Source organism: Anas platyrhynchos, chromosome 2, assembly GCF_047663525.1.
Source record: "Anas platyrhynchos isolate ZD024472 breed Pekin duck chromosome 2, IASCAAS_PekinDuck_T2T, whole genome shotgun sequence".
NCBI lineage: Eukaryota > Metazoa > Chordata > Aves > Anseriformes > Anatidae > Anas > Anas platyrhynchos.
In genome coordinates this window covers 48,979,975-49,002,098 of record NC_092588.1, presented here as the reverse complement: position 1 = coordinate 49,002,098, position 22,124 = coordinate 48,979,975, and the positions used below count along the sequence as shown (strand labels likewise).

The following is a 22,124-nucleotide window of genomic DNA, read 5'->3' as shown; positions in this document are numbered from 1 at the left end:
TCTAAAAGTTATATTGAATAATTTTCAAGGAAACTTTCTTATACACACACATTATTTTTAATCTATTCAGTTCAATTCAGATACTGCCTAACCAGCTGAAAATACTGTAATGCTTACCTTCTCTACTTCTGCTTTCTTCTCAGTCAGAAGGGTTAATGTCCGGTCGTACGCAATGTTAATAAGCGACCGAACTTCTTCATCTATCAATCTGGCAGTTGCCTCGCTGTAAGGTTTCTCTAATACCATGTCTCCTTGACGGGGGAGATCAAAGGAAATCTGCCCAACTTTTTCATTCATCCCAAACTGGACAATCTGCAAACAAACAGAGGGGAGATGGTGAGACTTCAGGGTACGTTGATATAAATCTGGTAGACAGAACTGACACAAGGAAGGCATTTTACTATGACCCAACCTTTTCCTCTAGAGCCAACCCTCCTCTGAGAGCTCCAGCCTACCTAAGCTTAAGTTCCTTAGTTAACCTTCACTTGCTCCTTTTTAATGATTAAAACTGAAGCACCCAAATACCATCATTTGGAGGTGGTTACTCTCGTGATGTACATAATGCTTTCCTGTTTAAATACCAAGAGATTAGAGAAAAAGATTTAAACCTTCCTTAAGCTGACAAACTCTTCTCCTTTACCAGAAATTCAAGTTAAGGATGAAAGTACAGGGTCTCAAAGATACTGTTCTATCACATGCTGTATTTTACTCCAACCATACCCTACAAAGGGGACATAAATCTCATCTTGCTTTATTCATGAATGAGTATCAGCTCCTGGCTGCCACATATAGGTATTCTGCATTTTACTCCAGCAGAGGCAGAAATACACGTTCACACTACTGTTTACAGGTTCATTCCATCACCACCATCAATTTGAAGGTTACTAAAGCAATACTCTACTGCTCAGCCTTGCAAGATGAAAATCGGTGTGACAAACAGTATTCAGAACTGAGAAAGCTTTCAGCACTAGAAAGAGCATCTTAACCTGCTTCCTAAAGATATGTTCAAAACCTTAAGTCCCTAGATCTCTCTGGAGACAACGTCTGCTTATGATGAAAAGCAATTTATACATACTGAACATTTTCTATTTAAAATCGACCAAGAGGCACTGAAGGCCAGATAAACATTAGCATTACCAAAGATTTCACTACACATTTAATGTTCAGAACTGGGAAAGCAAGAAGTTTGCCACAGATCAGCAAGCGGTTACGGCTGGAGGTGGACAGCAGGGGGAACATGACATGTGAGGGAAAAGTACTCCAACATATTTCTCTTGCTCACCTCATAAGCATCTGATAAAATGGCAGCTTTTATGTTGATGCAGGAAATGGAATAAGCATCTAGTACATAGCTACAATTAGATGAGTCACTACATTGATAAGATTTCAAATTGCTCACCAATGCTAGTTAATATGGTACAAACTAGTGCCCTCATTGACAGCAAACAGTGCATAAATACAAGGTTTTCTGGATTTAGTTACACATGCAAACTTAAATCGTGTCTTCAAATAGGGCAATTCTACAAGTAGCATCAGAGGAATTAATTTGAACACAACCGCAGCATGCATGTTCCTGCAGGTGGATGCACGACAGTGTTCAAAGCCCATTACACAGAGTCTTGCTGTAAGACTACCCTAAGACTCTGGAATCATCAGCGTCTCTATACAACAGCATAACATTTAGTCATACAATATTTTATTGAGTCAGCTTTCAAGGGACATACCTGATTAAATCACATCCTTTAAAAACATTAACGTTGAACAGTAGAAATAGAAACCTGTAAGGAAGAGGAGTATTACTTAAGCACATACCTGAGCATACGCACTCTGTGTCACCTTCTTCAAGTCATCTTGGGCACCAGTGGTAATTCTTCCAAAGAAGATTTGCTCAGATACACGTCCTCCCAGAGTCATGCACATTCTGTCAAGTAGCTGCTCTTTGGTATAAAGGTACTGTTCTTTTGGTAAATACTGAGCGTAGCCCAGCCCTTTACCACGTGGGATAATAGATACCTGCAATCAAAATTAACAGAATGATAAAACTGAACAGTGTTGAAAAACAAAGTATTTGTTGGTTTGACTTAATTATTGAATACCACAACCTATACCATACTCACCCTTGAAGTTTAATTCAGACATTATCTCCGTTTACATTTTTGCCCTCATTGTGATTTATCCTTAAAAGCCCTGGCTAGCTCTAAACTGGGATAACAACTACTAGAATATCTGGAAAAGAAAGGTAAGACCACTGTAATATCTTTTCCAAAGATTGCATGGCATTTTTAAATCTGATAATTTAAAGCTTTTAGTTACATACTGGCCTGTAAGTATTTCCATAGCAGACACCCCATTTCTGTATCTCTAATATTCTGAGCAGATGGTTTCCATGTTCACTACAGCCCTTCCAGCCATACTAGACAAATTTTAAGCTTGAAAGCCAGACAACATTAAGAACACAGCCAAGGAAAAACTATGGGTATCACAGCAAGTCTGGCTGCCTTTTCTTTATCTTCAACTCGTCAAGCTGGGCATCCAAATTTAAATCAGCTTCTGGATGATCATTTCTGTAGTTGTATTATTGAGGCGGCATGCACCTGCATAATCTTGTAAGATTAATTTAAACATCTGACCTGTACTAAAAGCCCCAGAGAAAAAACAGCTATCAAATCAAGCAGTCTCATGGAAAGATTGTGTCCCTTTCACTTGCAAGAGTTGTTCATACTACAAACCCCGTAACACCCTACCAGTCAGAAAACAGTTAAGAAAGCTACAAGAAGCGAACCAAAACAGATGCTAACATTGACACACTTTCAAGGTCTTTTGCAAGATTACATATTTTGATAACCTTCCAACATTAGGGAAAACAAACAAACAGGACAAAGAGATGCTGTCCATGCTACTTTTAAATTACCAGTTCATATTAACTTCCTTTACCTTTAGGAGTGGGTCAGCATGTTCCAAAAACCATCCTGCAACTGCATGCCCTGCCTCATGATATGCTACAGTCTTTTTCTCCTCTGGTTGCAGTACTTGTGTTTTCTTTTCCAAACCTTTACAAAATAAATTTGATTAATAGTTTCAGACATACTTTTCTCTACCGAATCCCTTATTTACTTAGAAACGCAGTGAGCGATACTTAGATGCCATGTACCCAATCTATAGGAAAAGTTAAACAAAACTTGCAGCTTCTAGATATTATCTTTCGGGTTTTGTAGTAACCTTGTCTTTGATGAGATTTTCTAGTTTTCAAGCATAAGTTCTTAAGAATATTCAAATGTTCATATAAACATTTGCTCTTTAAAAATCAAATAATCTTCTAGGCTATTAAGGCTAGAAGCAGTTAAAGGTATTGCTAAATCCAAACAGCTATTTTTCCTGGAAAGAATTTGGAAAAAATTAGAAAGTGCCCTGATGAAATTTGTATCTCTGCTCCTTCTTCATTTCAGAAATCAGCAAAACAGACCAGCAACTTACTTGCTAAATCCCACGTGCGTTTAGGGGGAAAAGAATACAGTCCTTAAGAACAGAAAATTCAAAGCATGGCTTTGAATTTGAAACAAAACATTTCTTGATAAAATGACTGATGAAATTCACACCTACCTCCAATAACTCTTTCAATTGCTTGCTCAAAATGCTTTTGGTTTATAGCATCTGAGAGATGCCTTGCAGCAATTAAAGCAGCTTCGTTACAAACATTAGCAATATCAGCACCTAAAGACAAAGAAGGCATGAATTACCGATCATTTTCAAAAGTTTTCTTTCAGTCTAGCATAATCTTGCCTAGGATTAGATTTTTACAGATTCTCATACAGCTTAAAACTAAAAGGTAATGCACCCTGAAATAATTCATTACGTATATGATAATTTTGTGACACGGACTTCAATACATTCACCATGATTCTCTGCTTTAGAATTTCTCTCTTAGGTAAAGAATTGATCTAATGACTAGTGAGGTACTTCTTTGATTATTTAGGAGAATAATTTTCCTTCATTATGGATCCAGTGTAGCTCAGGTCTTGATGAGAAAGGATTCCTTCTGGGGACACTACTGGCTTCAAGCCATCACACTTCTCTTTAACATTATTTACGGCAATACTATTGAGATAGCTTGGTTTCAAAACAAGTGAAAAACCACATCGGTGCGGTTGCCAAAGATATTGACAATCAGATGCCAGGAAAAAAGTTTTATTAAAGACCACAAAAAGAGTGAAAAATTCAACTGTCAGTCACCGCAGATATTAAATAGATTAAACCACAAGCCAATAATGAAAGCTCGCACACCCATCCCTAATTCAGCACAAGGTTACAGTACATTTTTCAGCGAGAAGATTCTACATCCAGAAACTGAAATTTCCCCAGGGAATGTGCACTGAGACTCCAAAAAACAAACCCTTCTGTAAGTAATGTTCAAAAAACCAAACATGTTAAAAGGAAAAACATGCATACCAGTGTTAGCAGTGAGAAATTTCTGGGATGTTTTTGCTGAAGAGAGAAGAAACTGCCGTTTCATGTCACCCTGACTGAGGGAGACAAACTTAAAACTCTCAGAAGTCTCTGAGCTGATTAAACAGGCAAAGAGTATTTCACACTGTACCAGCAAACAAAAGGAAAATAAGAGAACCAGCCAGATAAGATCAAATGCAAGAAAAAACAAAATAATATGGAAAAAAAATAGCATATGCTTATGTAGTAAATGCAAAGAACAGTGGAGTTAAGAATTGCTTACCAGAAAATCCAGGCGTCAACGATGCGAGTTTTCTTGCTAGGTTATCTTTATTTAAGACGGTGTCTAGTTTCAGAGGTCTAAGGTGAACTTTGAAAATAGATGCTCTTCCTTTTATATCAGGGGGGCCTTTAACATTAAAGAAATAAACATTTTTACTTTTCACATATAACTGAATGCGTGCAAGGAATATACGTATCCATATGTAAATAGCTACCCAAGCAGAAGCATCCACTGATGCAAATACACTTACCAATGTAGATCTGCCTGTCAAAGCGTCCTGGCCTCATTAGAGCAGGGTCTAAAATATCCGGCCTGTTGGTGCCTGCCAAAATTACTACATTTGTGGTTGTATTAAATCCTGTTGAAGAAATACAATGAAAAAATGTGTAAAGAACTTTCAAGAATAAAAGAATAGAAATAAACTGTCAACTTCACAGGGCCACAGAAGAACTAACACTTCAAAGAAGTGATCTTAAATCTGCAAATACTTCCTTTCCTTACAGTATTGTCCATAACAAGCAAAACTGGCCTTGGGCTTTGCGAAGCACTATACAAAAGCCTAATCTTGTTCCATTTGAAGACAAAATAAGTGCTGAGTAAACTGCAGAACAAGCATGGGTGGTGTCTCTGGGGGGTATGTGTCTTTTTTCTAAACAAATTTTAGCAATTATCAGGCTGCAACAAAATAATTCACCACTATTCATTCAAAGAAGCAAGCATTATTCATTTTAGGAAACATTTGCTTCCTAATACAAACACCATTTGTATTTAAATTGAACCCAACTGTTGGTTAACAGGTCTGAAAAGCCTATCAGTTCTTTCATTTATCGGTTTCTCCCTCTGCTGTCACCTGCACACTTACGCCGTGCATCTCAAACTACAAACGTTAATGTAATGGTCAATGCAGTCAGTACTTAAGGCTATAAGGAGCTATGATTAGATCCCTGCTGCTATAATGTAATATTAGAAACTCTGCACTTACCATCCATTTCTACCAGGAGCTGATTTAGCGTGTTCTCTTGTTCACTTTGTCCTCCGAAGTTTCCCCTTCCTCTCTTCCTTCCTACTGCATCTATTTCATCAATGAAGAGAATGCACGGGGCATTTTTACGAGCAAGAGCAAATAAGTCTCGGACCTTAACAGGAGAACAGAACAAGCATCAGCTAAGTTAGCAATTGGTCAAAAATGAGTCTGGAGCAGGGGCACGTACACCACTAACAATATCACTGTGGTTGACTGTGGCTGTTAATAAGTTTTCCAAATCCCCCAGCCAGCTCTCAATGCAACAGGAAGTTATACTCCAGCTGTTACTCAGTAAGAATCATTAATGTGGAAGCCCTTTGATAGACAAATCCTTTCTCAATCTATAAATTAAGAATATAAATTAAATAAATTAAAAGCCTTAAGAAATAACCATTTTCCCTGAATAATTACATCTTATGTAGATGTAATTACTACATCTTCTCTTGAAGATGTAATTATTAGAGTTGATTACATCAACACTAAAGGCCTACAAACTTCTACGATTTAAAGCAAGATTACTCTTAAGTCCTTCTTTAATGAAAAATCCTACACGGAGAAATGAAATAAGCACGCTACAACACAAACGTTCTTTATATCCAGGAAGAAAAATATCTTAAGTTTTCCTGCAGTTAGAACAGAGAGATGTAGCTCCTACAGTGAAACTAAGGCTTATTTACAAGCACTTACCATTATACTCTAACAATATGCAGTTATAAATATTGACTCTTAGCCATCCTGTCTCTCCATTACATGGGCTAGGAAAACTGAATTCACCTCCAAACATTTATTCTGAAGTTAAATTAACTTCTTCTAGAAGAATTCTGAAAAAAATGGCTAAGTCATGAGAAAAATCTAAAATCTGAAAGCCCGATTTTTTTTTCCAGATAAGATATTGCCTATCAAACCCTAGTGTAATAGTTATGCCACAAATGTGATTGGCTTTAAGATGCAACATTACAATATTCCATTCGGAAACGTATCAGAAGGGCTCCATTAAAACCAGTTCAGCAAGTCACCAAGTCCTACAACTGAGGGATCTAACTGGCACAAACAGGAAATGAAAAATGATGGATGAACTTTGACCTGAGTGAGACTTATATGCAGCTCAGAGCTTGGTACACTACAGAAGACTTCCCTGAAGACATACAGAGCACATTAAATGTGACATGATATAAATTTTGGACAGGATGCTGTACCATGGAAAGTCATTCTGATTTGTAACTGGAGTTTGAAGAAAAAAAACAAGTACAACAAACAGAAGCATGGAGAAATGTGATAGACAAGGGAAGTGTCAGATGCTCAAGGTAAACTCCTATCTTTTAGTCTGAGAGATCCAGGCAAACTCTTTCTCGGAAACTCTGTACCTACCGGTGGTGTGTCGAAAACCATTCCCTTTTCTCTTTACAGAAGACCCACAAGTACCTGCCTTCAATTATCTTTTCCCACCTGTATTACTGGGAGAAGTCCCTGAAAAGATTACCAGAAGAGACCTAGGCGAGCAAGAAGTATTTGCACACACAGCTCTGACAAACAGGAACAAATCTTGGAAAAATTTAACTGCTAGCTTTTAAGTCCAGCCATATGCAAACTGTAGTTTTTCCAAGGCTTTACAGTACTTAGAATGAGTTTCCCAGTGATTTTTCACAGGACAAACACTGCATGTATCTGGTAAAAGTCACTCCCTATATATTTCAAATTCAAATCAAGATTCTAGAGGATTTCCATGTCATGCTAGAGGAATTAGTTTTTAAACAGAAGTGAAAGGTAAGCTTCTTTACTTCTATTCTTAGAACTTGTAGCAAAGTAATTTTAACTCAACTTCTCCAAAAGAACGTCAGCTTGAAAATATACTTTCTGAAGCTTAAGACCAGAGGTTGGAATTTAGTGAAGGTAAGAGCTGTTGGAAATGAGGTGTAATTTTGGACATTACGAGGAAACTTACTTTGCGGTGTTTGTTACCAGCCTCACAAAATATTTTCATATTTCAATGAATAATTAATGAATATTTTATGAATTATGAATATTACGAATATTTTTTAATCAGGCAGATATAAGTGTTCCTTCTTCCTAGGCACAAATAGATATAATACTGAATGTCTGAAGTGTAGTAGTAAAATAAATAAATAAATAAATAAATAAATAAAAAAGAGATGTACTGGAACAGAGTTAACACCTTTTACTTGAAATAGCTCATTAATAAAATAAAAATTATTGCTAAAGAGTATCTGTCTGTCTTACACTTTTGTTATTTAAATCACCTGATCTCCAGAAATTAAATCATCAGCCTCATGCTCCTTGGACTCCTATTTCAAGCAGAAGCTCATTTGTGTGTCCCCGACAACTATATTTAAGAGTTTGACCCTACAAAGAAAACAAAGTTCTTCAGAGAAATATGAATGATTTAGAGTGGGAGATATTCCCACAGCAGTGGTCAAATGAGCTACCTATTTCTGACCCAGCTGGTATGTTCAGTTCGGAGCAGAGCTTGAAGAGAGTTCTGCTCTGTTTGTTTGTATGTTTTTTTGTTTCTAATTTCTGCAAAGAGGTAAACCCCGGGGTGCAGATGGCCTACAACCAGATATTGAAGCGGGTTAGCTCCTTTTATGAAAGGCACATCTAAGATCCTTGTGTTTAAGCAAGCATCTGGCATCACTGATAATCTGCATAGATGAAGTAACTTAAAGCTATGAATGTTTAATTATAGCTTGAAGCTATAATTAAGCAGCCTACCAAATTTGACAGCATCCTTTCAACAACCAACACAAATAAACAGCAAGGCCAAAGACTTACTCGAGCTGGACCGACACCAACAAACATCTCTAAGAACTCAGAGCCGTTGACTGTGATAAAAGGTACATTAGCTTCTCCAGCTGTAGCTTTAGCTAGAAGTGTTTTCCCAGTACCTGGAGGACCGGTCAGGATCGCCCCCTGCAAGAAAAACAGGTATTTTCCTCGAGAAGAAAATAATATAACCCTATGAAATGTCCTACTTAAAGATCTTCTACACGTTACGATGTCGAGTCCACTGGCTTTTCTTCTACCGCAGTTAAAATTGCACAAGAAAATAAACTGAAGCTTAATCTGTCATTTAAACCAGCAAAAGGTAAAAAATTAGATACAACACAGCCACATTGTCTTAGAATTATGGCAACAGTGATTTCTTCATTTAACACTGAAAAAAACCACAAACAGCCTGTCACCAGTTGGGCTGCCACTACAACACAACCAAAAAATGACAGGCAATTCTATAACCATCACATACAGCGATGGTACACATGCATGCCATGTGTCATTTCTGACTCATGCAAACAGATAAAGTACTCTATGAGAAATCTTCAGGCATTATAGCTATGCTGTTGGCCCTTAATGCCTCTTTACTTTTTTCTAATTGTGAGAAGATGCTTGGCAGCACTGCCTACATAAACATTCACAGTCCAATTTGAAATACCAAGGACTACCAAAAGAATCAAGTCATCATCTGTTAAGTCATCACTTGGTTACCTTTGGAATTTTTGCTCCCAGATCCTCATATTGCTTGGGATTTTTCAGAAAGTTAACGAACTCCATTATCTCTAGTTTGGCCTCCTCACAGCCAGCTACATCTTTGAATTTAACATCTATTTCATCCTTAAGGACTTTGGCTGTGGTTTCACCCACGCTGAAAAGTCCACCCATTCCACGCCCTGCTCGACCTAGGCCTGCAGGACCTCTTCTTAACGTGTACAGTAAAGACCCGATAATAAGGATCGTAGGCAGCAAACTCAGGAGAAATGATCTATGAAGAAAAACAAAACAAAGGAGAAAACCACATAGATTATAAAAATCCATGACTGGACATCACATGTACGAAACACTGGTTCCACGATAAGCAACCCTGAACAAATTCAGCACCAATACTCTAAGAACTTGCTAACATCTTGTAAACATTACAAGTTATGCACATTGGGGAATAAACAAAAATGCGAGAACAAAGAAGATTCTGAACTACAGAAGTTAAACTAGCCAAAAAATAATTATAATTCTTATAATTAAAAGAACTGGAATTAATTTTTCATTGCCCATCCTCATTAGCCCATGACCATAGGAAAATGAAAATTAATAGTCTTAGAGAGAAACACATCCCTACTCTCAGTGCTTCACACGTGACAGTTTGGGGTTTTGTTGTTTGTTTTTAAAGCAAGCATGACATCAAGTGACAGTGAGATGTTTACAGAGGAAAACTGCATTACCTAGTAAACAAAAGTAGCTCATTTTTCTTGCCCTTTAAAGCTAAATTCACAGGACTAGAATTGTGATAAAGTAACCATTTGTATAAGTTGTATTGGGTAACACATAATCAGTATATGCTACCCCTTCAAGCAGAAGTTTCTCTCAAATATGTAACCCACTCCCCTTCCCCTAGGTCTTTCTCTTTTTTTCCTCCTCTGCTAAGAACAGCTCACAAGATGCTCTGTCAACTCTCAGCAATGATAAAATACTGAACTGAAGCAAGCACGAGCACAGGTTACCAGAATAATTCCAAGCTCTACTGATATCCCAGACTCCTGGGATGAAAAGGAAAAGCTGGACTTTTCATCACCCTATGGTATCTAGAAGATTCCAAATCTGTTATACATCTGCTGCTCTCCCCTGTTTCCTGTGGCATTGCTGGGGCAAAGCAAGAAGTGGCAGGCAACTGTATCCTCTGAAGCACAGACGCTGAGGAGTAGAGGGCCAGAGAGACCATGATCAGAAAAAGGAATTTAGTGAGCAATTTGTATGAGGATGAAGATGACACAGAACTGACACGCTTTTTCCAGTCTACTGTGAGAAGCCTCAGGCTGATGTGCAGCCTCTTCACACAAGCACAGTACTGCCCTGGCCACTCTTTTTTTCCAGATTTCTTTAAGCAACAACTTAACAGGTTTATGAGTGCACTTAAGAGCACACCCCACTAGAGAGGAACACAGAAGTAAGGCAGAGAGCTTGTAGCAGAACAGGGAACAGAAATCCTCTGTGAAGTCCCAGGATGGTCCAGAGTTAAGTGTACTATTTTTCCTGTTGCCACAAACACGCAACAGTTTCGTAAAACATGTTGCAGAAATAAATCAAACTTTCCCCTCCCTTCCCCAAAATTGAAAAAAAAAACCCATACCACTATATCAGGAATGAAAACACAGTCAGCAAACAACCATTTATCACCAGTAAACTCAGAATGGCTGAGGTCAGCGGCGACCTCTGGAGGTCACCTGGTCCAAGCCCCTGCTCAAAGCAGGGCCACCCAGAGCAGGTTATCCAGGAGCAGGTCCAGATGAGCTACTATATCCAAAGCTGAATTTTCTGATGGGACAGACCTATTTCATAGACATGAGCAGGATTTGTTTTTAACATGCTGACTCAGATGAAAAGGAAAATAGTTCTTGGGATTAAAGACAAGGCTTCTAAGCCATTCAGAAAACCACATCAGAGACTTCTAGTCTCTGCTAAAGCCCAAGTCAATAAACCTCATCAACAGAAGACCAATTCAAAGAACACAAATCTAATATTGGAGCAGTTATTCCCTACCAGTGTAGCAACAATGCCATAAATCAGACGTTAGTACTATTTTGCGTATGCAATTTTGGTGATTAAAAGCATGATACATCTTCAAGTTCCTGCTAACAAGCACAATAATGTGATTTCCTTAATCACCAATATCTCGCCTTTTTGCAAGGCCAGAGAATTTGGATTCTGTTGAATTTACAGGCAGAAAGCTGTCCATCTTCTAACTTGGTCAATATACTGTAGTTCTATGCCATGTTTTGTCTACTCTAAAATCTAAATGAGCACCATCCGTGAAGCCTTACTGCTGTGCTTTGCTGACTCTTGCTCTTGTCCAAGTCATGTGAAGGAAGAGCTTAAAAGGAAGGGTTAATTGTGAACAGAAATATTTACGGACTAAGATTTCTACATTGATAAGGTACTGAGAACAGGTCCTCTTACATCTGATGTTCAGAAACAAACCCAAGATTATTGTTCTGATAATACTGCCACCCAGTGTAGCATAAAGTGCATGTCTTCTAACTCCACTTTTCCACTCTAAAGATAAGAAATTGTTATCAAGATACCACGATACTTTTAAAAAATAAAACATTTTCTTACCCATCGCTCTCTGTTGAGTAGACTACAGGTAACCTGTTCTCCACTTCTATTCCCAGGTCCTGCTGCACAGTTTCCAGATTCCGTTCAAAAGTGTCCACACTACCGATATTAAACCAGACATACTGCTACAAGAAAAAAAGCAGAGATCACCACAAAATGCCCTATCTTACCTCAGCTTCATCACAAGCGAGCCAACTTCTTCTAACACATACACAAGCAAACCTCAGAACGTATTCAGATCAAAGATATCATTTTAAGTCGCCTTGTAAAGCATGCAACTGATGCAAGATAAATCCTAATAAATCTAAGGCAATATCAGCCCGAATCTGCCACTGCTTCTATAGAAACCATACACCCAACAGATTTTTTTTTGTGCACTTTAAGCTGACTGAAATCCTGGCATTTCCTCCATGAACAAAGGGAGGGAGAGATGTTTAGAAGATAACTGATAAATGGATTAAGTAGAAGGGAGCTATACAGTCAGAACAATACAGAGCACTGGACCAGCACACACAGTGGTCACACAACCTACAATTTCACCGGGTCTCAGCCTTCCTGGTTGAGAAAGGCAATTCTCTGTTTTTGGAGTCCATATTAACTTTCAAGTTAGCTGTCTTCACACAAAAGATAGCATGAGCTTATATCATATATATATATATACACACCTGAAAAATACTCCAGGCTACTTTCTAGCAGTGTTGAGACCCAGACAGTTTCAGGAGAATCTCCCCTTTTGCACTGTGACCTGCCTGACTTGCCCTGACTTACTCTAACATTGGAGAAAAAAAAGTAATCCTAAGCATTATCTGATTGAGAAACTAAGGCAACTTATGGTATGTGGGCTAAAGAGTAGGTGTATAAATAAGTCACACTGAAACCCACGGATGAAGTAATTGCTGCAGATTTCACTCTACCCTGGAGGGACTTGCAGACCTTATTTCAGAAAGTCAACAAAAACTCCAAAACTGAAACAACCAACCAACCTACCACCCAGGAAGATGCAACTGTATAAAGCTTCTCTAAACCATGAAACACAGTAAGAAAGACATGGCATCCACCTGTATATTAAACAGGTCTGAAGCTGGCAGAGACTGTGCACGAAATAAGTTTCCATATTTATGTATATGAGCTTTATTATTATTTTTTTCCCCAATAGGTCTCTGCCTCCGAGTATTCCTATTTGGAAAACTTCCATCTTCATCAGTCTGTATTACCTTACTGTGTTAGCAGGAAACATACTCCCTGAAATAAGTACTCTGCTCGAGAATAAGAGCTCTTAGCTTAATTTTAAAGACTATAGTATCAAATAGCAACAAAGTCAAAAGTCTGCTTGTTTATCAAGTAACTGGCTAAAAGTTTCTGATTTTTCTGGGACAGAAAAGATCCAAAAGAATGTATGTTTAAGGCTGGGACTTCTCTGAGCAGATGGAAAACAGCAGTTAGCAATTCAAAACTTTCAACAATCTCTCATTCTTCCTGTTTGCATATTTGTATTAAGAGCATGGTGCTGGATAGGAAGTACTTGGCATAGTTTAAGATATTTGTGGCAAAACATAATCAATACAGTAAAGCCACAAACTCACACTGTGAGTGTGATAATGTAGTAACAAGGCAAACAACATGTTTTCCATTAAAAGAATATCAATGCTCTTAAGTTTTCTGCATCAAGCTTTATCTAAAAAGATCACTTTGCTGTTTTAATACATATACATGAGACATTATTAAGTGTTTACCCATTCATGAGGAGACTTTCCCGAAACAAAGATCACTCTAACAAAGCGCTTGTTCACCACTTCAAGTCTGTCCACCTGCGGGATGAAAAGGAGAAAACTCGTTATGTGTTTGAATATACGACCACTATACTTTCACCACAGCTAACAGAGCTACATATGCCAGGTATGTTCTTCTGTTTTCCAGTAAGAATAAAATCCACATTATAGATCAGGATGGTTCCACGATCTGTAGTTTGCATTCTGCAAAGTGTCAAGTTTTTTCTTTATAAGTTTACAATTAAGAAAAAAAATCTTACAATAAACTTAAATAAAGTTCCAAAGTATACTGAATTGTTTCAGACACATGTACAAAGTTTTACACACTGTCACATGCTTTTGCTTGGTAGCTTATAAACAGCTCTGTTTTAAAAATCTCAAACTAGACTCAATTTTAATCATGAGCTGACATAGCAAAACCTCCCTTCCAGCCCAAACTTACGTACTAGGAATGCTGTTCACCAGGTTCATTTTCACTTAATTTCTTTCAATGACAATTCAATTGAATTTCATTAATTCCAACATAAGGAAGCTAGTACATAGTTAATAAATTAGATGGAAATGACAACCTCATACTTTTTTTTTATTATTATTATTATTTTTTAAAAAGAGCACAAAAAGCCACACACCTTGGCTCAAATCAGAGGTGCAATACAATAGTTAAACAATATTTAACTATTTCCATTATTTCCATACAAAAACATTAAGCTTTCTTTTTTGGATGGAAAAGAGCTCAAATGATTAGCTTCTTGAACTTGACAGGATCTCTTCAGAAGTCAGTTAAAGCTTACCATTGCTAGTGAAAATGAAACAGAACAAGTTACTTCCATTTCTTTTGCTCCTTTCCATAAAATAACAGCTTTCAGCATTTTTCAAGTTTTTAAAACTAACAATGGTTCTATAAGTAGGGCCCGAGCTGTACGCAGGTTAGAAAGGCTTCCCTGAACTCACTACACATGGCCATTTGTGGCAGAAGTGACACAAAACACAAGCTAAGAAGCCACTCTAGATCTAGCCTGCCTTCCCACAGGACTACTTGAACATCTTTGCTTTGAAAAACCACGTCACCTGAGTATTGCTGATGTCTTCTCTCAATTAACTGGCCACCACCATGGCAGCCCATAGCTCTTGATGGCTACATATTTAGCTTATCGGAATACCCAGACGACATCTTACAAAGGCCCAAGAGACTTGGTTTTATGCAACAGCCCCCTTTCATAATGCTTTTCTGCAACAAGGGTTCAGGCTTCGTTCACTGTTACAGCTAAACTAATATTTACTGAGCGAGTGTCTTAGCTGCTTTACAAGTAAAATCCGTGTGGTTTTGTACCATAAGGCGCACACACAGTTGCCAAGTAAGAACAGAACTATGAGATACAGTCTGGGCAGAAGGGTAGAAGCATAATATGCAATGCAGAGCTGCTCTCTAAGACAAAAAAAAGGTAGGAAACAGCCGGCTTGGCAGTTTATGAAAACAACAAAGGGGTAGGGAGCATGCTGTTAACATGAAATCCTACGTCTGGAACCTAGAGGAGGAAGTAAGTCTGTGTTTTCCCAAGCTGCAGCAGAAGCTACAAACATGGAATTAACACACCCAAGCACTAGTGACTCCTGAAGAGGAAAAGGCCTGTACAAGGCATTCAAATTTCTGAACTTCAGGGCATCACCAACCTATTATTCCAAGTGTGGAAAGCTGCCAAGTTAGACACTGAGATAGGACACTGATGATAAAACTGACTGCTCCAGGAGTAGCTTTATGTAGGAGGGAAAGAAGAAATAAAAGGAGAAAGCAAGTGAAGGAGACTATTTTGCAATATGGTTATCCCAGTTCACTGCCCCTGGAAGGGGTTCTTCAAATTCCCACCCCCACCTTTCTGTTAGCACCGCTGTTCTTCAGATGCCCTGGTGAAATGATTTAAGGTAAGGAATTAAACAAGCAGAATTCCACCCCCCAGCCCAGGGACGGGCTAATGGAAGCATTTAGGGATGGGAGTAAGTTTCTTCTGGGAGCAGCTGGCATGTCTGCTTAAACCATTAAATCAACTTACACGTACTATAAAACCATCCCCTGAGAGACTGTGGCTACACTGCCTCCTTAAGGCAGCATAAAGATGAGCTACCCAACAAAGCTGCCCTATCCCAAGTTGCCCATTCCCTTTCTTCCCTTGAAGCCTTCAAAACAGCCACTCAGAACATCAGACAAGGAACTGATTAAGATGAAAATTAAATCCTCTCTCCCTCAAAAGTTACTCCTGAGCTAGTTCTCACTCCACAGCTAATCGAATACAAGCGTAAGTGGGGAAGCAGCATGCTGACTTGTCATTTTGATTCCCCTGACTACTCACCACTCCTTTAGAAAGGTAGCTATTGACAAAGTCTTTCCAGGTGATTTCTCTCCCAGGAACCCTGAAGAAGAAGTAATAGACAACCATCGTCCAGAAGAAAGAACTTCCCACTACGTACATACGAAACTCCCTGACATCCCAAGGAATGTCACCCTATGGGGGGAAAAAAGAAAGTTTTAGAGTCTGTAACACAGTAAGTTCATAACAGACAAGTTCCAGTATTTATTTCTGACTTCTTCTCCTGTCCTCAAGGTTACCACAGAGAATGCAAGGCAAAACTATATTGTATGAACACACTGCAGTAACTTCAGATACTGAGAAATGACAAAGTTAGTATAAAAAAACATTAAACATTTTACAAAAAGTAACAAATTTTCATCTATGAACTACTCTTTAGAAAAAAATCCTGTCATCTGTTATCTGACCTCTCCCCCCTCCATTTTAACACAATTTTCCCTGTACTCTAGGACTACATGCAAGCCCGACAAAAATAACAGAAGAAACTAAGAGAAAAAAACAGGAGGGATGAAAAAAGTCTGCATACCAAGTAAACTCCAATAAATATTCTCGTGCTGCTAGATGCTATAATCTTTGTGTTACAGCTAAAAACAGTTAATACAAGTTACAAAATTAAACTGATATAAATAAATATTCCATTAATATTACAAGGGCCAACAGGAAACTTATTTAGCTTCTTTATCAAGCATTGTGTAGTCAGCAGAATTTTTCAAATTGACCTTTTGAGACAAAATACGAAACCTTTAATGGCTCCACTACAAAAATACTGACTCCTAGCAACAATATTCAGATACCTTACCGTTCTGTTAACGTTCACAAACTGACAAAGCAGAGTTGGATGCCTCTGTTAGGTTCATCCAAAACAATTATTTATGTAAGGCACTGAGCTGGGGAGCCACCTAGAGCCAGTTATAACAAAACAGTAGTCACTGGAAGATTAAGATGAACTTATGGAATCAGAAAAAAAGTCTAAAAAGCACACGAGGTCATACTAAGATAGTACCAAAAAGGAATATATTTTCAAGTCCAGACCTTTTGTAATCTGGTCCACCAGTTAGTGTCTTCTTTCTTGCCACCTTTTTTTCCACCAGTGCCACCTCCTCCACTACTAGTCCCACTAGGCTGTCGAGCACTAGCTTGCTTTGCTTCTAACAGAAAATAAAAGACAAAAAGCACATCTTTATATCTTATAACAATCTTACACCAGGGCTTTCTTTACTTCATATTAGTTTTAATTTTAAAGAGTTATGCAAAATGAACTAGTTTATAATGCTTCAGTAATTAGAGAACATGGAACTACATTTTTCATAGAAAAACAAATATATAGTCCATTAGTTGGCAGACAGACATCTGTATCACACAGTAGATGGGTCTGTTAATTGTATAACTGATGACACTTGGACAAGAGTAACTAGAAAAACACCCCAAATACATAAAAAAGCATGTTATGGAGACTACCTGAAATATATTTCCATGGCACTAGTATACTGAAGACTATTCTTAAAAATATACATATTCTTAAAAAACAAACAAAACCCCCACATTCTGCAAGCAACACCTCCTCCCAGAATTCACCCCTCTCCTCTGGTCATAACATGTTCCTCTTGAAGTTCGGGATTTAAGGACATCACAGGTTGGAGTCCTGTTTCATATTTTAGAAACGAGCACAGCATGGTATCAGACCGACACTACTAGTTCCTCTTTCAAGTACCAGGCTACATGGCTGGTCCTTACTAAAGCGCTGGTTCTGGATCCCCACCCAGAATGACAATTCTGGTTATTCCGGACAGCAAAGACCGTACTTCATGTTGCTCTAGGAGAAGCTGAGAACTATAGAGAATATCTGAATACGTGACTGTCAGCTAACAGGAGACTGTAAAGCGAGAAGTTAAGGACAAGCACTTAAGCAAAAGAATGAGAGATAAGAATAAGTATTATCCCAAAAGAAATACATGTCGTGAAAGCAAAGTAACATTATAAAAACATTTTGTACTTTTAAACTGATCTGGTATAGAAATACCTTCCCTGAAAAATGAATGAAAGAACACTAAACCCAAGGATATGCTAAAATCTAATGAATACACATCCTAATAAATGAGTAAAAGAGCTGAAATCAAGCAGCTTTTTGTACCTTTTGTTTCTCCAGCTGCGCCTTTAGTTCCATTACCTTTCTTCCCATTGGGAAAATATTTTTCAAATCCTATCAAGAAAGAGTTAGAAAGCAAGTAACCTTTAGTTTACAATTCTATCATTACACCTCAGTAGTCACAAGCTGAACGTATACTACAAAAAAAGAAGCAAGCAACACAACTACAAAAAAATGAACTTATTCTTGCCTTGTTGTTGAAGAGCTCTCCCAGGTTCCCATAAACAAATCTACTACTGATATAAAAAAAATCAGATGTATTTAATAACTGAAGTTGTCCTTTACACCAGACAGACAAGCATAGTTGAACAGAAAGTTGCATGGCTTAATATTAATTTGAACAAACTGAAGTCACTCTTTATGGCGTTTTTAGGAGCTATTAAAATCAATGCTCCATCAATGGCTGGTTAATAAGAGAACTTACTGCCCCACAGACAACAAACCTAAATGGTACGCAACCATGCACAGTCCTCAGCAAGACAGGCTGTCTGCTTCATGCGAGTCACCCTCACCTTTGGGAGGCTGAGAGAAGAGCCTTCTGCAAGCAGCAATTACACTCGCCAAGACCGTACTTCTGTCAGTAGTAACACTGCTGGTAACTTCCTCACGGAACTGAAAGATGAAAAATAAATATAAAACAACAAGAAAGTTCAGTGAAGTCTTCAAGCTCTCTAACAGGTATTATAAGGTCTGTTGTAGAGTTCTGGTAAAGAACTGCCGCAGTCCAGAGAGTAAGAGAACAATGAAATAAGGAAAAAGCAATCACATTGATAATCTTTACATTTGCAGAGATTTGTCTCACAAAACAAAGAGCACAATACTCTTTAGTAAAACAGAAAAATCAAGCAGGAAATGCCACAAGGTACAACCACGCACACTGATGTACACCTGTACACTGATGCTACAGGAAGTATTTCGTAATACCCCCTGAATGCTACTTCAGTGCAATGTTAACTGTGACTGTGCAAACACGACCTACGCAGTACTGGATTATTTTTCATGAAAGAACTGCAGTTTTTTCCAAACAGTTAAGAACACAACTACTGAATATGAAAAATCTGCTTGAATCCAAAAGGACACATCAGTCAGTGCTTAGGTCTAGCTAAGAAACCAAGGCATGGAAGGAGTGACACCTCAGAAAGAGGACCTAAACCCCTGTATAGGTGGAGATCTATTAAAAAACAAAGATATTTGCCATTTAAGTGCAACAAAGAAAAATAAAAGTAAATGACTAATTCTTAAGGAAACTTTAGGCATTGTTACCAAATGTTTTAAAACAGTGAAAGCTAATATTATTACAGAGTTCAAACTTCTTTCCTTCTAGGACATACTTCAAATTCCAAAAACAAACACACACTTTATCCCCTTCCTAAGCTTTCCCATCACTTCTAAAAAATTCATATCAAGACTTCCCCAGAGACTGAATCCTCTTATGTCTTCTCATGAAATTAGCTTTATTACTGCCTCCGTTTCCTTTTGCCCCAAAGGAACGCTCAGTCCCCTGTTATTTTTGATCAGAAGCTATTTACCTGAGAAATAGTAAAAACCACACACAACAGAGAGAGCAAAGCTCAATGTTAGTATCCCCGTAACTATTTTGTTATATTTTAGTGGCTACAGACAACACCTGTGAGCTTGCAGGATACTAGCTTACATGCTGAGTCTACCCTAGGGATACGGGCACATCATAAATTAAATTCTAATTCTCCTGAAGCCTTCTGCCTGGGAGCTTCCCCTTCCATGCCCTGCTAACTGAGGAAATAGCACGGAGTTATTGTGAGCAGTCATCTAGTTCCACCTGCTGGAACCTCGAGGAATGCCAAAACGTCCTTGTTTATTTTGCTCTAGACTGAGGTCAGGGGAATTCTTCAGCCGCTTGGCACAGCCAAGGTGTGTCTTTAAGCAAAGGCTGACACTGGAAATACAAAAAGGTATTTTACTGATCATATAAAGCACGTGCAGTGCAGATAACCCAGAAAACTGCTACTCTAGAGAACAGCCAGCAGGGCCAATATGCCATGACCTCCAACAGGAGCAATGGCATGCGTGCTTCTTCCTGGGAGAAGCTTTAGGACAAGCGGGATGAAATCTGTGAGGGAAAACAAAAACAGTTTGCCACAGACCAACCCATCTTTAGTTCAAATGCAAACAGGCAGCGAACGCAGCAACTCAAAGATGAAACTTTGAGATGACGCTCAAAGCCATGTCCACCAATACTGGCTTCTGTTCTACATCACTGGGCTCCTACAACAACAAAAAATTGAGATGTATTTATTCAGCAAGCTCAGATTATTTTAATTGGAGTGAAGGTTTATGAATATTCTTATTTCTTTAGAAATAAAAGGTAAAGTAACTGCTCATGTTCAAAAGAAAAGTTTAAGTAAGCCAGATCCAACTGCTTGGCTGAGCTAGGCCAGCACAGGTTTGTTACAGCATTAAGTTACAGTTTAATCAGGTTTAAAGTGAGAGAGGGAGATGGAGGCAGGCAAAGTAGCAGACATAAGCGTTTCAAAGTTGATTTTGTGAGAAAAGGAAGCAACCAGTTTCACCACACATCCAGCAAATCACCTGACCGAGGCTGGGAGGCACACTTCCATCCTGCCTGCTGACTCACCGAAGTCTACCCCCTGCAAAACGCCCTTTCCTTTCCGCAGCATTCCAGAAACGCAGAAGCTGGTAGCAGCACGCTACACACGTGGGGTTATTTCTCTGACTGGGGAGATCGTCAACGTGAGAACCTATCGTGTTGACCCTGCTCTAGGACCTCTCCCTCAGCTGGCTGGCACAGCAGTGCCACAGCAGCCTCAGCTGAGAGCAGCACACCCAGCGCCCAAGCGCAGGGCAGGCAAGCAGCACAGGCCTGGGCTGGATGCTCAAGTAGCACCGTGGCTCCGTGGGGTGTGTAGCAGGAGACTCTGCGAGCGTCTCCCAGTCGGAGATGAAAGAGCTGTCAAAGCAGAGAGACAGCACATGCAAACACCCTGGTAGTTTGGTATTTCAGACAAACCTTGTGACAGCTGCCTGAAAATGAAGGTTTTGTTTTAAATAGAAATTCAAGATAAGCAAGTTTGACACAAAATCAGTTCTACAGCTAAAACACCCCAGAAAATGTTGCTACTCCTGCACATAACAAACACACGGCCTCTACCACCCAAGAAAGGCCTTCTCCACAATTCCAATGTTCAGCGAAGCAAATCTTAAACAGAACTACTGACTGCACACAAACACCGTGATCATCGTCCACGTGTTGTTTCTTGTTTGAATCAGGGACACACTAAGCAAGAACAGAAAATCCACTTTCAGTTGCGTAAGCAAAAGATCAAGAATCCACTAATTCAGAAGAGTTGCGAGTTTACAGCTTTATCCCTAGACAAGGTCCAAGTCAGAATTCTTAAATGGAACAGAAGGTTAAGGGCGAAGTTACCTCTAGTACCCAACAGACTCCAAAATACTACATAAAATTATGTTGTGGAAGGATAAGAAAGCTGATACAGAGATCTAATTTTAGGTGACTTACTTATTTTGTTTTGCTAAAAGCTGTTACTTTTTTTAAAAAACCTTTCTTAACAATATATATACCCTTGTTTTGCTCCTCATAGAACCACAGGGCCGTTGAACATCGCAATTCCAGCATTAAAAACAACAAAAGCAGCGACGCGGCGATACAACGGCTGCCCAGCCCCAGCCCCAGCCCCAGCCCCAGCCCCAGGGCACCCCCCTGCCCTCAGCACCCGGCCCCGCGCCCCCCTCACCTGCAGCAGGCCGGGCCTGGCGGCCAGCAGGCCCCTCCCGCACAGCAGCCGGGCCCCGGGCAGCCCCCGGCGGCCGCAACCGCCCCGGGCCAGCAGCAGGTAGCGGTGCGCCATGGCCCCTAACGGCTCCCAACGGCCCTAACGGCTCCTAACGGCCGCCAACCGCCCCCCGGCCCCTCCGCCGCCGCCACAGCCGCCGCCTCGCCCCGCCCCCCCCCTCAGCG

At 39.3% G+C, this 22,124-nt stretch overlaps 1 protein-coding gene across 3 annotated transcripts in view; it reads right to left on the bottom strand.

Moving 5' to 3' along the window:
• Nucleotides 1-22,124, bottom strand: part of AFG3L2 (AFG3 like matrix AAA peptidase subunit 2) — a 23,858-nt gene extending 1,734 nt beyond the window's left edge. Inside the window, exons 1-16 of one of the 3 annotated variants that reach the window (XM_038173905.2) lie at nucleotides 21,901-22,124; nucleotides 18,661-18,760; nucleotides 18,134-18,202; nucleotides 17,035-17,150; nucleotides 15,985-16,137; nucleotides 13,604-13,678; nucleotides 11,871-11,995; nucleotides 9,252-9,525; nucleotides 8,541-8,678; nucleotides 5,709-5,862; nucleotides 4,977-5,084; nucleotides 4,727-4,852; nucleotides 3,601-3,711; nucleotides 2,935-3,050; nucleotides 1,813-2,013; nucleotides 118-312 (exon numbers count right to left, since the gene is read on the bottom strand). In XM_038173905.2, coding sequence (XP_038029833.2) covers nucleotides 118-312; nucleotides 1,813-2,013; nucleotides 2,935-3,050; nucleotides 3,601-3,711; nucleotides 4,727-4,852; nucleotides 4,977-5,084; nucleotides 5,709-5,862; nucleotides 8,541-8,678; nucleotides 9,252-9,525; nucleotides 11,871-11,995; nucleotides 13,604-13,678; nucleotides 15,985-16,137; nucleotides 17,035-17,150; nucleotides 18,134-18,202; nucleotides 18,661-18,760; nucleotides 21,901-22,014 — 2,175 coding nt within the window. In that variant the 5' untranslated portion in view covers nucleotides 22,015-22,124. The remainder of the gene's footprint in view (nucleotides 1-117; nucleotides 313-1,812; nucleotides 2,014-2,934; nucleotides 3,051-3,600; nucleotides 3,712-4,726; nucleotides 4,853-4,976; nucleotides 5,085-5,708; nucleotides 5,863-8,540; nucleotides 8,679-9,251; nucleotides 9,526-11,870; nucleotides 11,996-13,603; nucleotides 13,679-15,984; nucleotides 16,138-17,034; nucleotides 17,151-18,133; nucleotides 18,203-18,660; nucleotides 18,761-21,900) is intronic. The other 2 variants (XM_038173907.2, XM_038173906.2) reach the window with 2 other exon arrangements.